Here is a 15,763-nt window from a genome sequence, read left to right as displayed (position 1 = left end):
GGAGTTTGTTTTATTTTATCTTCATTTATATTTGGGTTTGGAAAGAAGATTACCAACGGGTTGAGAAAATGTGGTTCAAACAACCAACTAAACGTCATTATGCGGCGTTCGTTCGGGTGTGTGTGTGTGTGTGTGTGTGAGGTATCCTGCAAAAGGTTAAAGGCCGGGCTACATTGATCGTACTCGCAAGCGTAATTTCGATTTTCACTAGCGCATCTGGCGGCGGCTGACCGAAGCATTTTGATAAACAATGTGGAGCCGCTCCAGAAAATATGTTATTTTTCTATGTTTTTTACTTTAACTGGACTGGAAAAGCTTTGTAATTGATAGACAAACATATTGTGCAAGTATTTCAGCCGTTTTCGCATAAAAAACGGTGTAAAAACTAATTAATTTTGAGATCCAACACGACCATTCCCCCGACGACCAAAAAAAGCTTCCACCAGCCGCCGCCAGATGCGCTAGTGAAAATCGAAATTACACTTGCGAGTACGATCAATGTAGCCCGGCCTTAACATTTGGCTGAGTCACCTGCCCTGCGGCGGCGGCAGCTCCAACTGCAGTGCCTACAATCGTGAGCGCGTCAAACAATACACCCGATCGTCACCATGGCAACGACAGGTAGGAAAACAAAGTGAAATTGTTCGGTGCGTTGCTTTGTAGCGAAGCGTATCGTGGTGAGTGGCAGTACTTCGCTACGCTGTGGCAAAGGTATGTATCCGTTCGAGGTGCTGCAAATCGTTATTTTGGAGCAATTGTGCATGTTCTGTATTGTTTCAGGGAAAACCAATCAACAAAGAAAGGGTACGGCAGCTCCAAATTGTGGCGTTTACATAAAAAATGGCGGACGACAACTCCTGGGTGTTTGATTCGTTGGTGTGCTTTTTGCACGGCCCGGTATGGAATGCACCGCTGCAGACGTTCATCGAGGATAAATCGATTAGTAAGTGCAAAGCAGCTGTGAGACGCGTCACTGTGACTACTAATGCTCTCGATTTGTTGTTACAGTTTTCGATCCCAACCTGCAGCCGGACGAGAACAATCCCGACTTCCGGAAGGTGCACGATGAGTACAAGAATCTGGTCGACTACATGCTCGGTTCGTTCATGGAGGAGATGCAAATCACGCCGGAACAGTTCGAGTTTGCCTGTCTGGAGGGCCGGCACGTCGCTAGTCTGGGAAGTGCCGGGGCTGGTGGGGCACGCGCCGCATCCGCCGGTACGCCCGGTGGCAGCAGTGACCGAGCAGATCAGTCCGGTGGCAATACGTTCTCCTTCCATCAGGGTTTGTTCCAGCAAATATGGGCCGCAAACGATATACGCATCTTCATACGCATGATGGTGCAGCGCAACGTCGAGCTGCAGCTGCAAGCGTTGGATCTTATCGAGCGCCGATCGCAAAGCCTTTCCTCCAAGCGTGACGAAGGTTCCGTTGATGGGGCTGGAGGGGAGGCTGGTGACACTGGATTGGAGCTGAAGCCTGCGGAAGACACGCCCGAGGAGCGTGAAATTGAGCAGGATATTTTAAAATCGGTCGAAAATGAGTTAAAAGTACCGCTGCTGACAGAAGGGGACGCTGGTGCACCGGATCAAACGCAAGCGTCTGCTTTGGCCGGTACGCTTGAGGGAGGGCTGCCGCGCACGGAAAGTGATAAGTTTCAGCGCTTGAATTTGTTTTTCGACCAGGAAAAGGTTTGTGGTAAATGTTTTGCTTTGTTTTCTTTCACTCCATTTCTAACCTTTGCCCTGTATTGTGTGTGCCTTTAGATCAACACGGACGACATGAAAGCGCGGCAGGAGTATTTGCGAACCCAGCGGGACAAGATACTGACCATCAAGAAGCAGGCGCGGGCCCGGCAGCTGAACGAAACGATACGCAAAAGCGAACGCCCAGCGTCGGCACAGGTGGCACAGAAGTTTCTGGACGGTGAAACCGAATCGGTACCGGTTGAGCCGCCGGAAGGTTCGCTGCAGCTGCGCAAGATGCTGGCCCAACGGCTGCGCAACGAGGTAGCCATCGATAAGGAGTGAAGCTCGGCACAGATACGGGGTCAGTGTGATGGAAGGGTATAGAAATCGATATCGCATGAAACACAGCTCGTCCTCGTCCTCGCACAATGTGATATTATCACCGGCAGTGTGCAGTGTCGATCGATATGCATGATGTTTGTTGGTGAATAATATATGTGTAACACAGTGCGTTGGGGGTGTTTCCCCGGGTATAGTTTAAATGAGTAGAGATAAATGTATAAGAAGGGGAAACATTTGGGGAGTACAGACAGTACAGAACTTAGATGGATTTCTCATATTTATTTTCATATTCCAGCTAATTAAAAAAATAACTTTGTGCAATATGACTAAATTCGTTTTTTATATTATATTTGCGCTGGTAGTTGTCTGAAAAAAAGGAAAAAAAATGAACAAGATTGTGGTACTTTTCGATTGGGAGAGGTGGAATCGATTACGAGTCATTTCAATAAGGAATTTTTGGTATTCAGAACCTGTAAAATGTAGTTCTGAACAGTGCTGCAAAATGTCACGAGCATCACGAGATGTTCACCAACGAAAACAATGAACTTATCTGTGGTACAGTGAACCCTCTCTTATTTGACACCTCTCCAATTTGGAAAACCTCTCTCATTTGAACATTTTGCACAGTCCCTTGATTTCCAGTACATTTTTGTTCCTCTAATTTGGAAAACCTCTGAAATCTGTGTCCCTCTTATTTGAGTATGGTGTTGCCATGGTTATTGAAAGATGTATGCTCAAATTAGCGATTCTGTTCGCAGTTTCCTATAGCAACAGTTAAGGCTGCATATTAAATGTTCTGTCTCTTTCTTGTCTTGTATGGACCTTTCATTCACTTTCAACCTCTGTAATTTGAAAACCCCTCTTATTCGACAGTCCCATCGCCTCTCAAATAAGAGAGGGTTCACTGTAGTTTGATGCTGATTGCTGATACTCAATGAATGTGCATCACCAACGCTAATGATTGAAACGAAGCTCAAATCAGCTCACGTACACAACTGAGATGATCAGACTCAAACAGTTGGTGGTCTAATCACATGCTTGGTGACATTTTGTTTAGCATCCAACTCTTGATCATTCACTTGGTCACGACATTTTCTGCTGGTGATAAACATTCTTGGAATATACTTGGTGTGTGGGCACAAGCAACAAAATGAGCATGTTTTCTCGCTCTGTCTGTTTTGATTATCTGTCGGGTCAAACAGAGCGAGAAAACATGCTCATTATGATTCTTGGAACCACTCGCAAGCACCCCATATCTCCCATGACCATCACGATGATCACCGACAGAAAATGTCGCAACCAAGTGACTGCCCGTGATTTGTTTACACAAAATGTCATCAAGCATGTGATGATCGCACCAACTGTTTGAGTCTCATCGCTGATCATCACAGAAGAGCTCGTGACGGTGAAACTATTTTGTTTCAGCCGAAATTTGTCATGACTATGTTGGTGACATTTTGCAAAACTGATCACACTAAAAAAAGTCATGACACTAAAAAAAGACTGACCAAGCGATGGTCGCAAAAATGTCACGAAGCATGCAGTTTTGAGTATCACCTCTGATCATCACAATTGAGTACGTGACGCTGACATGCTTTTTGTTTCAGTCAGATTTTTTAATGACACTGACCGTGACATTTTGCAGCACTGGTTCTGACTCGTTCGTAGAGTTTCGATAGGGAGGAATCCCGTAAGTTTAGTTAAGCTTATGGAACTCATTAAACTAGCGATGGAAATGTGTTGTTGCAGCTGGCAAAAATAATCACCAGAAAAGTGTTGGATCCCCCTTACCACAGGAATAATGGAAAGTCCAATATGCAATGGTAAAGCATAGCAACCATTGACGGAGTATAAAAAAAGCAGCTCGATAGCACTTTACGGCTCACTCTCAAGATGACTTTTCAATAAATTAGAACCTTTGTGTAACGCCAGGACTCCACACAGCATAACACGGAGCGCAACATAACAACTGACAGCTGCTGAACGCTTCATAAAACGCTTTATTGCCGGTACCATGTTTTGAATATCCTTAGTAGGCCGCTCATTTTTCGTTGAAAAGCTACCAACCTACTGCGATGACCGATAGTTAATGAAACGCTTAACCTCCTTTCGCAAGCGTTTTCTCAAGCGTTTGGCAGCTGTCAGTTGTTATGTTGCGCTCCGTGTTATGCTCTGTGGAGTCCTGGCGTAACTCTTCATAGTTACTCTTGCTAGTAACTTTAAACTAGTTATTTATGTCTGATACTTTTTTAAACTAACGACCAGTTACTAGCTACTCTAACTAGTTATTCGTGGAAAAGCAATTACTTACTTTTAGTTATTTTTTAATCTTTGAAATTCCCATTTCTCTCGTGATCCTTTCGGAACCATTGAATGACGAATCGTAGCGCTCAGCATCGGTTATCCTTTTCAAGCGATTTTGACCTTCATTCCGGTTGCTTCGGATTGGACCTCCGTCTTTTACCGTTATTTCTTTCATACACCACAAAAGCGCCACTCACACTCGATGGGTGTATATTATCTGTCCAAAGATTCGTCGTACTTTACTGATTTTATTTTGTGTTATGCCGTTCACTTGCCCATGTCCACACTCTCTGCCGCACACCCAGTATGTAGTATTCACGCTGCATACTTCCTACACGCGCACGCCCCCTCGGCCGATGGTTTTCCTTTTCTTTCAGCTTATGTGGTAAAGTTTGCTCCCCCTTGGTTTGCACACCTTTTGCATCTTCTCTCTCTCTCTGTCTCTGTGGTTTGCTGATTCTACTCTTACTTCTTAAACCAGTTAGTTTAGTGGTAATGGTGATTCACCCTATCTCATCGAAGCATACACAGACACACACACACACGATCACACCGCACACTTACATACACAAACATCAAAACGAGGAATGGTTGCTGCTGTCCTTTTCCCTCTTCCTCTTCGAGCTGTGTCAGTGGGTGGAGCAGAAATTACAGGTTTGCTGCGATTAAGCGTTTACTGGTAGGTACAAGATGGGGTTTTTGAATTGGGGCTTTTGTTTTGCGGGGCTTAGTAAAAGTGTGTCTCCCGTAGTTGGCTGTGGTAGGAGTTAAACGTAGTGACAGCTTGCTGCAAACAGCTCTGTGACAGGCTGTGATGATGGTGGTGGTGGTAGTTGCTCTAGTACTGTTGCTTCTTACTTTTATTTCTTTTTAGTTGCTTGTATTACTAATGAAGTGTGTGTTGTTCTAGTTAGCGACAAATGTTTTGATTTGGTAGATGCATTGGTTTGGTAATTATGACTATGTTTTTTTTCTTCTTTTATTGACTGTTGCTGTTTGTTTACTAAACGAGTTTACTACCAGAATCATTCGAAATGTAAGCTCCATCCAGCGCAAACGTGGTACAGAAACATAACCAAACAGTTCTCGGTTTCTTTCCATATTTTACTTATCTAAGAGTGCTTGTGTGGGAACGTTGTGTACAGGAAGAATTGTTTTAAAAGACATGAGTCCGCGAGGAACGGGGTGTGGGGGGAGGGGGGAGTTTAAGGGACACCTACGCATACAAACATGTATCCACTTCAAATGTGTGTCAAAAGTTCAAACAAGTCCCACCAAAGCAAGGTATTTTAGACCCCATTCAGATGAAGCGCACATTGCTCTACATGCTTTCCTGGTGAATTTGCTTAACTTAAATTGCAGACTTACTTTCTATTACTACTGCGGTTGCGTGTGCTGCTAGGTTTACAACATCGTTTCATTTTGGTTTTGTTTTTCTGATTTTTTTTTAATCTCAAATAGTACATCCATTGCTACCATCCATCGTGTTTGTTTTTGCCACCAGTCATTGCAATACCAGCGTGAAGTGTACGCTGCAACGTGTACGCTGTACGGTGCGTAATGGGCAGGGTGATCATTTAATGCGTGGTAGTGTACTGGTACTGCATACGTGTGCTGTGCATGTGTGAGTGTCAAAATGTGGAAGGACAAATCGTCGCAAAGCGAGCGCGTAGAGAGCAACCGCGGGGGTATGTTGATGGGTTATGTGTAGTTTGTTTCACTAGTTTTTCATCCCTACAAACCGTCCACCACTTTGTCAATGGTGCATTGTGATGTGTGCCGGACTATTGGATGCTATGGAGTCGGGAGTAATTGTTAGTACTGACCAAGTGTACCTAATGGTGCTAGCAATGGTTAGCAGTAAGTGTAAGCAAAAATCATTCTATTGCATCATAGCGAACGCGTGCGCACGCTGCCGGTAGATTGATCGCACGCCTAAAAAAGCACTGGTGCAACGCACAAGTAACCATTATTATTACTTTATCTTATCGAGCGACCGTTTAGTACAACCCTACACACCATACACAGAAAAGAAGCACACGCACACTGATGCGGCTGTGTGTTGCGACACTGTTTGTCGAGCGGAGGCATGAGCGGAACGGACTGATTTATGTGTGTGTGTTCTTCTAAAATTAGCTATCATCTTCAAAAGGATCCAAAAAATGGCTATTTGTCCTGCTCGCTCCTTTCCTCTTAGCAGGCGTTTGCCTGATGTTGCCATGGCAGACGAGCCTTTCTAAGCGAATGAATAGTGTAGCTCCGGTGTGGTTCATCCTTCAGCCTACTACAATTGCTCGTGGTGTAAATGCCGTGCCAAAAATGCAACTTCCTGCAAGGTCTTACATACATACAAGTTGTACAGCGTGCTATGCGTTGACACTAAACTACGCGGCTTTGGACATTGTTTGAAAGGTTAGTAGTGTGTGTAGTGACCGATGCTCGCAAACAGCGTTGTTTGCCGTTGCAAATACGAGCACTTAGGAGTGAAATTCAGTTGATGACAGTACTAATGGACAGCATGTATACGGCCCCGCTCAAAGGGACGCTCAAACAAAACGTAAAACATACAATATTCTGCACAGGCATATCATTTGCATTGCTCACTCTACCTTCTAAAAGTCGCTACTACTTCTCTTGTAATACTTGTTTTTCCCCCCTTGCAAACTTGATTTTCTGGCCGGCTTAAGTTTGTCTGCTTGCTCTAAGTTTTTTTTTGTTACTTTCACACAACATTCGGCATACAAACATTCACACTCACTAATTTGCAGCGGCTTCTGCAGCAGTAAAGACGGATAGCACTAAAGAAATGTTGTTTTTTGTTGTGGTTGTTGTTTGGGCTTAGTATCTAAAAGTTAAGGTGTATGTCGCTGTTCCTTTCATAAGCTTATTTTTTCTCTCATGCGCTCTATCTCCCCCTATCTCTCTCTCTCTCTTGCCTTCTTTCATCTCGTACACTTTTGCTCTTATCGCGTCGAATGCGTTCAAGCGCGTGCAAGATCGGTTCGTACCAAATGCAGCTCCAACCGTTGCCGCGCTGCTTACAGATGTGTTGCTTTTACATAAAAGGACGACATACTGGGGCTGGTGCAAAACTAGAATGTATGGTTTCCAAGTTTCTAGCGGTATGAACTGATTGTTACACACGGTGCATATGTGTATGCAACAAATAACAAACGTCTCGTGCATTTTCTGCTGCACCCAGTCAGACGGACGTTGGGGTGACTTCCAACATCTTCGAAATAGCAGCGTACGAGCGAAAAAAAGAAAGAGGAAGGCAAGAAAGAAGATAAAGAGTGGTGACGGGGAGGAGATAGGGCAGGGAGGGCTGCAGGGTATTCTCTTTAAACAACGGTTTCATTTAGTAGTGAATTATATTACGCAAACACCATCTGCCCCGCTCAGCACTACTAAGCTGGTACAGTACGGGATGGTTAGGACGGGAAATGGGAGCTGATTTGTCTAATCCACCGTTGCTTATACGTTGCCTTAATTAATACACGCCCCAAATACGCCTCTTCCCCCGCAAGCCAGGGGTTTGCTGCGGGTTTGGGTGTCTCTGGATGGATTCATCTAACGAATGCATAGATTCTGGGTTTTTTTTCCTTTAGAAACAAAAACAAATACATGTTCCAATCGTAACTAAAGCAGTAACGTAATAAACCCTCTCGAATTCGGAATTGCAAATAGAGATGGAAGAAATGTTAAAGGAACCACATCGATTGGTTGGTTTTGCTGCTGCCCGTCCGGTGGAGCGTTTTAAAACACCAGCAAACGATCGGCGCTGCCCTCCTGGCTGTCGTCATCGTCGTCCGAGTCCTCCGTGTCCTCGTCGTCGGAGTTCAGCGTTGTGGCGTTGTTGATGATTTCTTCTGCAAAAGACACAAATTCATTACTAAAAGTATGCCGGGAAAGTCCTTGTCGTATATGGGTTAGTAAAATAACACATAATTGAATAATTAATATTTTGAACAAAAACATGTATAAATTTATCACATTTTTAATGTTCATGTTTTTTCTTGCGATCAAGTCAATTTAAAAAAAATGATCTCAAGAACACATGTGTCATAGAAAACGGTTAGAGTTTTAAGCGATGGAGGCGCCTGGTAGTTTATATTTGATGGAGACGCATGGTGCTTCATTATTTATTGCTAAATTACAGGGTTTCACACTTTATCTCAAGACCGCGGGACCCCTTCCCGAATCTGTCTTAGCCAAAGCCAAGACTGCGGTATGATGCTTGAAAACGTTGATGATACCTGAATTCATCGGATGCAATGCTGAATCTGCGGCACATTTCTCGAAACACACTGGTCCGCGCCGAGGACATGCGGTCGAATATTTTTTTTACACGGATAACCTTTGTGTACATCAGTCTATTAGAAACACTCAATTATCCTTTTCGTTTTTTTACCATAAAAAGACAATTTAATAAAATGAGTGAATGCATATTTGTTTAATTAAAATATTTACAAGTGTTTAGAAATTAGTTTGAACTGTTTAAATAATCTTTTCTGGTAAAAACACGAAAAAATAATTAACTGTTTTCAGTACACTGATGTACACAAAGGTTATCCGTGTAAAAAAATATTCGACCGCATGTCCTCGGCGCGGACCAGTGTGTTTCGAGAAATGTGCCGCAGATTCAGCATTGCATCCGATGAATTCAGGTATCATCAACGTTTTCAAGCATCATACCGCAGTCTTGGCTTTGGCTAAGACAGATTCGGGAAGGGGTCCCGCGGTCTTGAGATAAAGTGTGAAACCCTGTATGCTTTCATGTTTGCTTTTCGATTGAAGAGTCATACAGTAATTGAGTGAGCATTATTTTTGGGGTAATGACCTACGCCGTCACGTCGGTCCAAACAGGCTTTCGAGACTTGTTTAGTACCACGCAGCCACATAGTCCGTCTTTGCTACGTGGGAACGGTTGAGACTTGAACTCACTACTTAAACGTTAAAATTACACTACAAACAAAACATAAACTAAATTGACGGGCATCTAACATGCAACTAATGAACGACTTACCGCAGTTTGGTTTGCCTCGCGTGCGCGTGTTGGCAAACTCGACACCATGCTCATCCACGCACCAGCACACACCGACGGCCTGATGGCACTGCGTGGGTTTGTAAAATCCTTGACTGTCACAATCGGGTGCGTAAGATCCTGGCAGCCAACAAAGAAATAGAAGAAACTCACAAAACCATTCCGCAGCAGGAGAAAACCCCCTTCATAACTTACCGCTCAGATCGTTACCAAGGCGTCGCCGGACGGCGGCACACGGGCGATCGGTCTTCTCGAAGCAGCGGCACCATTCGCGCGGATCGATCGTATTGTCCTGGTCGAGATCGCACGTATCGATGAACGGTTTGATGCACCGCTCGTTCTGGTCGTGCTCGAGATCGTACAGCTCCTGCGTCGACAGCTCGCCGTCGTTGTTCAGGTCAAGGTGGCCAAACATCCAGCGCGCCTCCAGCTTGCAGGCGGCCGGGAAGTGTACTTTGTTCTTCTGCTGCTGGTGCTGGCGCCGCTTCTTGCTGTCGGCCATGATGACCGAGAACCAGTCGAGCAGCCGGTTACCGATGGCAGTCAGCTGCTGCGGTTTGCATTCGCTCGATTTCATCCCTGGGTAACCTGGGTAAAGGATAGTAAAGGAGATAAGCAGGTCAGAGAGGATGAAAATCAGAAAGGGGTTGTACCTTAAATTGCCCTTGTTAGTGAGCAGCTGTGGGAGAGATGGGGGAGAAGGGTGGGGGGGGGGGGGGGAAGGACTGACAGAACGGTAGAAAGGTAGAACCACGCGACAGGAAAGTGCGTAGGTCTTAAATTTGGTCCCGCCCGAATGAGCGGTGGGAAAGTTATTGCGTCGATTTGCTAATCACCATCGTTAATTAAGCGTTGTCGCTATCTTGTACCGCTAGTTCTGCGTACTACAGCGAGCCACCGTGCGGGGTGGTTGGGTGGAGCACCCAGGGGTTAAATCCTTCCGTTTAACAAACTGAATAGGTAATGACATTTCACAAATGCTGCCATACCTGTCGCTACTGCCACTGCTGCTGCTGCTGCTACATTGGGTCACGAAAAGTTTCAAGTCACAAGCATCAACGAAATTTCCATGCGCGACCAATAGAAAAAGGGAACGCACCGCGGTGGAATGGTTGGGTATGTTTTTCGTGTAAAACTTTAGCCGAAACCCGCACCGTGTGCCGTTGCTGGTGCTGGCATTGGTGGCTGGGCTAGATTGGGCGGAAAATACATGACGTTCGTGTTTTGCATCACCAAAAACAATGGTGGCTTTAATTAGTTGGGGATGAATAATTTAGTAGAATAATTTGTAAAATTGGGACAGTATTCGGCGAATCTCAAAATGTACCCCGGACTGGACCCGTGCGGAATTAGCGAGAAGCGTGTAAGAGAATCGAACCAAATGAATCGGTGTATGTGCACATGGTTGTGTGTTTATGCGCCCATTCTCCACAAAAGACAACAGAAAAACGGCAAGGGAAGGGTTTAATTGAACGAAGCTTTTTCGGGGGCCGAAGCCCTATCACCGTAATAGGCCACCCAGTTAAGCAAGACTTATTATTTGCGACATTAATCCCTCGGTCCAGTATCTTATTTGATGTGCAAAAAAACACACACACACATACAAGGTCGGCATTCCGTCGCACATAAAAATACCACCACCTCCACTGCCGCAGAGATAATGTGCTGCATGCCACAAAGCGCTCGGAGAAAAGTGCTTGGCAAAACTTTAAAAGCAAACTTCATTACGCTTTCACTTTCGAGCCGGAAAGGCGGGATCTTCCGCACACTGGTGTAGGGGGGAGGGTGGGGGGGGGGTCGATTAATTTGCCCTCCATGGATGGGGGCTTGCTTTAAGCTTGTTTTTTTCTTCTTCATCGAGTTACTTTGCTACTGCTACCTTCTTGACTTTTCCACGAAGCAAACTGCCTGGGCTGGCTTAACTAAACATTGTTTCAATCCTGCCCTACCCCATCGCTCGTGCATGACTCCCCTTCTCCTTCTCCCCCCCTCCCCCTCCATCCAGCGTATTGATATCAGTGTACGTGCGTGACGTGCCGAATAAGGGTGTATTCGTGTACGGCATGGTACGGCTCGTTCATTGCTCTTCGGGCCGTGCTATTGCACACGGTGTATCGCGTCTAACCGTACCATGTTAATGCCACTGTAGCGTGAAGGGAATTTCACTGTCTCGCTAAAGCAAACATTCCGCCATTCTTGTGCGGGTGCCAGCGAAGCGCCGGTATCTGTTTCCCGCTGCACAGAAGGTTAAACAATACTTAATTGCCATAAATCTTTGCTCGTTCGCGGCTCGCATCGGGTAGCAAGCGGGTTTACGCTTTTCCTTTCCGCAAGGCAGCAAAGGGTTGGTGAGGTGCGGGCAGAAAATCGCATAACCGTACAATGCGTGGATTTGTGCTGTATGAGCACTTTTGCAGACAGAGTTGGATTACACACTCGCTGGCACTGAGAGCAATACGCAGCATAGGGTGCTTGTGATCGAAGCAAATGCAGGAAGGCTCGCGTACAGTGCTGCCATCTCGGGGAGGTTCGGTTGCTCGCGCTTTTAATTTAATGTTCTACACAATGGGTCGCTGAAGGTGAAGGCACGGTGAAGCAAATGAAGGAAAAAAGCATCCTCGCGCTCTTCCGCTCCAGAAGGGGATGGGTGCGTGCTCGACAAGCTCATATTCTCGTTCCGCGTACAGTGACGGCGTGATGAAAGCAGTTGTATTGCATGACTCTGTGTGTGTGTCTGTGTTTTTCTGCTGCTCAGTAACACGATGCGGCAAACGGGGCTCTATGCAATCAGTATGCTACGGGTGTACTATTTCTCGATTAGATAAACGTTGTGGATCAGCATATCGTGGCGCTGTACGCGGACCGGATGCTGGAGCATGTGCTTCGCTCTTCGGCCATCGTGCGCATTGATAAGTTTCTTGTGCGAACTAACAAGTACAGAAAATGAGGATTTTGAGAAATTAAATGCTCGCATGTCTCGTTTTCGCACGTAGAAGCCGAAATTCAAATACACTAAAAATTAGTTTTATCATAAACGATCGGTCCTTTTTTTAAGAAACGATCTTCATTGCTTACCATTCCATCATTCTTTAATTGCAAATATATTTTAATATTATATTATATTATAATATTATATTATATTATGTTATAATATATAAAATATATGTAAATGTATAAATATATTTTGTTGTTTCTTTTGTGTTGTGTAACTGCACTATGTACCAAAATAGGACTCTTGAGGCCAAATACGGCCATCGAGAACGCATAAAAGTTTAAAGCCCCGATCCCCGAAAACGCCGATGGAGGCGCATGGTATCTCATCGTCAATGGAGGCGCCAGGTATTTCATCATTTATTGTCAAATGATTCCATCATAACCTGACGTCGTTGCCGTGCAATCAGATGGAAAAACTTAAACCGCCATAGGTCGTTTATATCTGTGGACATTTGTGGGGTCTATTGCAGGCACAATAATTTGATTTACATAGGAAAATACCGCTTCGAGCTTTTGAACGGCAACTAACCAAAACATGCATGCGTTCAAACCAATAAGCATACACTATTCAATATCAGCACCGGTAACACACTGCGCACTCAACCAGCGACGAACTGGCCATAACATTATCAATCCAACCAATATTTAACATTTTGCCCCGTTGTCTAGATACTTTTAGCTTCGTAACGGATTCCAGCTGCCGGCAGCGGGACACCACTTGCCAAGACAAAGGCATCCGGAAATCGCTGTTCAGGTTGCAAAAATATAATAGTACTCTGAGCAGCGTATAGGTACCCGGCAGAAAGCTATACGATTTACCATTTGTACCATTGGCGGTGTTGCAGAGCGTGCAGCATACAGTAACGGTGCTGTTTCGTGTTTCGAAAGTCAAATTAAGTCCGCCCGGATACATTTGCCGGTGATGTCGGTATTCCTGTAGGTGTGGTGTGTGTTTGTGTGCATCGAACACGGATGACGTTTGAGCTACTAACTGGCCCAGGGCATACCTGGAACGTCCGGAAGGCTTCTACTACCCTGGCCGCGCCTCTAACAGTTCTGCCACAAACCCCTGTCGCTACTGCTAATACTTACGTGCCGAGCTGCCGGACAGTTTGGATGGTTTACTGTTGCCATTGTTGTTGCCAGTGCTGGCCGGCTTATCGAGAACCTCGTTGTAGCCTCGGATTTTGTGCTTGTCCTCGCCTGTCATGCGGGTCGAGCCACTGCCGGACGAACCGTAGCCATCATATTGACGGGATGCCGGCATCGATGACTGCTCCACACAACCGCCGTGTTTGAGTGAGAAAGAAAGAGAGAGAGAGGGAAAGAGAGAGAGAAAGAGATTCAAGAATGAGAACGGAAATGGGGGTAATGTTATGGTAATGAATATTTTCCAAGCTCGTGCAATAGGAGGGACCGTAAAGCACCAGCACTTCGCACACAGCACTTGAGGGCAAGCGAATGGTGGCGGCGAATGGCTTGTAGTGACGCGTGTGTCGAACCTACCTTGCCCTTGTACGTCGTGTACTTGATGTACTTGTAGTGCTTGTTGTCGTACTTGATCTCCTCGGGCGTGAAAGTGTACTGTGAGTTGATGTGGTTGTAGTGACGGTTCTTTTCTTCCTTCAGCTGCTGTTGCTGCTGCTGCTGCTGTCGCGCGAATGGTCGGAGTGAGGATAACGAGACGGTTGAAAGCGTACAAAAGAGTTGGAAAAGGCATGGGGAGAAAAGAAACGAGAAAACGATAGTTTATAGTGCAGGCCACACTGTGTGTGCTATTGTTATTTTATCGTCGATAATGGGGAGGTACCGAGCGCTCGTTGAAGCTTCTTAATTAAGAAACAACTTCAGGTGAAGGCTTAGGGCTTAGGCACCAGCATTGGTTCAGCTCGTTTTGGATCGATGAAATGGATGGGGAAGGTGATGGGAGTTGAAATTTGTTTTCCGTTTTCGAGAGCACAATTTTTAATGAGTTTAAGAAGTCGCAGGGGCTGGCTGTGAAAAGGCGTACAACTTGGAAATTTGATTTTTGCCTCTAAAAATTGCATGCTAATAAAGCATAAGCAAGCGTTGTGTATTTTCATTTTGGAAGCTTAATTGTCGGCACCACAAATCAGGAACATCTAAAAAAACCCTATTGAAAAATCAATTTCACGATACAAAGATGAAGGAGCTTCTTTCCTTTTAATCCATCTTTATTTGGAAAGAAAACTTCAGTCAGATCTCATCTCTTTATGCTGATTGGCTATTCCCCACCTTGTTGACATATAATCAGCATTAAAGCATACCCTCGATATTTCCATGCTGTAAGTCCAGTATTTCTTCTTTCACATTTTTTTATAGTCCTCATACCACGGGTAAAAATGGGGAGGATAAAAATATTTTGTAGCCTTTCAATCGTTTAGCAGTTGAGTTTAAATACGTACGAACCGTTCGGGTTCTTTCATCCTGGGTGAAAAGATAAACTCATCTCCGGCCGTTTCTTTTCCCTCCCTCCTCCTCCCCCCCACCCTGAAAGGGAAGCGATTTAATCAGTGCTAGTGACGCGTACGATGCTAACCCGAACACATTAGCCCCGGAGGAAACGCGTCCCTAGTATGTACAGCGTTACGGGATGATGTTTTCATTTTTGCTTGCGGAATGTGAAAGAAAAATACGGCAGAAGACGCTGTGCTGAATGAATCGTAAGACGTTTGCTTTCGTTGAGGCTACGCTATAGATCAAATCGGCAGGAACGCGATTTGGTAAGCGTAGCTTCGTCCGAGCACGACGCACCACAAACGTGTTCGAAAGCGAAATGAGAGGGAAAGGGCATCAAAAAAACATGTATCATAATTCGGTGGCAACCAGTTGTAAATGTGATTTAAAACCATTAAGCAGATAAGGCTTTATACGCTATTATACGACTATTCAAAACATAAGGAAAGAAAGCATCCAGCTACCAAATGTTGCTATTAAAATACACAAGACATCAGTATACTACTAATCAAGAAGTAATTAATTAATTGATTTACTTTGCTTTAGTTTTCCTATATACTTTTTTATAGCATTTATTGAGGGGCTTTAAAACAAGGCTAGCTATTGAATGCTATTGTCATGATCTTGAAGATTTTGTTTAAAAAATAGTTGATAATTTTAGTTTATGTTTTATTTATTAAATTTTTAATTGCAAGATGTAATTTTATGTCAAATCCAAACTCTACAAAGGCTAGCAAAAATAGAAAATGTAAGTCCAACTGAGTACAAAGGGCGGTGTTGTAGTACAAACGGTACAACTCGCACGACTTAACAACATGCCCTTCGTAGGTTCAACACTCGAATGGACCGTCCCCCTTCCTTAACAAGCACTGACTATCTGGTTGCGTGGTAATGATTAAGTCTCAAAGGCCTG

At 44.7% G+C, this 15,763-nt stretch overlaps 2 protein-coding genes across 8 annotated transcripts in view; one reads left to right on the top strand and one right to left on the bottom strand.

The window, feature by feature from the left end:
* The first annotated feature begins 172 nt into the window (after positions 1-172).
* Positions 173-2,156, top strand: LOC1272777 (cilia- and flagella-associated protein 36). Its single transcript, XM_061641031.1, has 4 exons — positions 173-711; positions 781-943; positions 1,009-1,691; positions 1,767-2,156. Exons 2-4 carry the CDS (start codon positions 841-843, stop codon positions 2,028-2,030), a joined length of 1,050 nt encoding a protein of 349 aa, XP_061497015.1. The 5' UTR covers positions 173-711; positions 781-840; the 3' UTR covers positions 2,031-2,156.
* Positions 2,157-4,547: 2,391 nt separating this feature from the next.
* The window catches only part of LOC1272775 (proteoglycan Cow), an 83,400-nt gene continuing 72,184 nt past the window's right edge, over positions 4,548-15,763 (bottom strand). For 5 of the 7 annotated variants that reach the window (XM_061644291.1, XM_061644297.1, XM_061644292.1 and 2 more), the window contains 5 exons: positions 13,879-14,025; positions 13,465-13,645; positions 9,574-9,966; positions 9,361-9,498; positions 4,548-8,203 (listed from right to left, as the gene is read on the bottom strand). In XM_061644291.1, coding sequence (XP_061500275.1) covers positions 8,091-8,203; positions 9,361-9,498; positions 9,574-9,966; positions 13,465-13,645; positions 13,879-14,025 — 972 coding nt within the window. In that variant the 3' untranslated portion in view covers positions 4,548-8,090. The remainder of the gene's footprint in view (positions 8,204-9,360; positions 9,499-9,573; positions 9,967-13,464; positions 13,646-13,878; positions 14,026-15,763) is intronic. The other 2 variants (XM_061644295.1, XM_061644296.1) reach the window with 2 other exon arrangements.

This window comes from Anopheles gambiae, chromosome 2 (genome assembly GCF_943734735.2).
Source record: "Anopheles gambiae chromosome 2, idAnoGambNW_F1_1, whole genome shotgun sequence".
Classification (NCBI taxonomy): domain Eukaryota; kingdom Metazoa; phylum Arthropoda; class Insecta; order Diptera; family Culicidae; genus Anopheles; species Anopheles gambiae.
This window is presented reverse-complemented; position numbering and strand designations above follow the sequence as displayed.

Excerpts from the sequence above, each read along its gene's own strand:
- LOC1272777 (XM_061641031.1), top strand. The coding sequence starts at position 841 with ATGGCGGACGACAACTCCTGGGTGTTTGATTCGTTGGTGTGCTTTTTG. Across the intron at positions 944-1,008 it reads CATCGAGGATAAATCGATTA|TTTTCGATCCCAACCTGCAG; the intron begins GTAAGTGCAAAG and ends TTGTTGTTACAG. Across the intron at positions 1,692-1,766 it reads TGTTTTTCGACCAGGAAAAG|ATCAACACGGACGACATGAA; the intron begins GTTTGTGGTAAA and ends GTGTGCCTTTAG.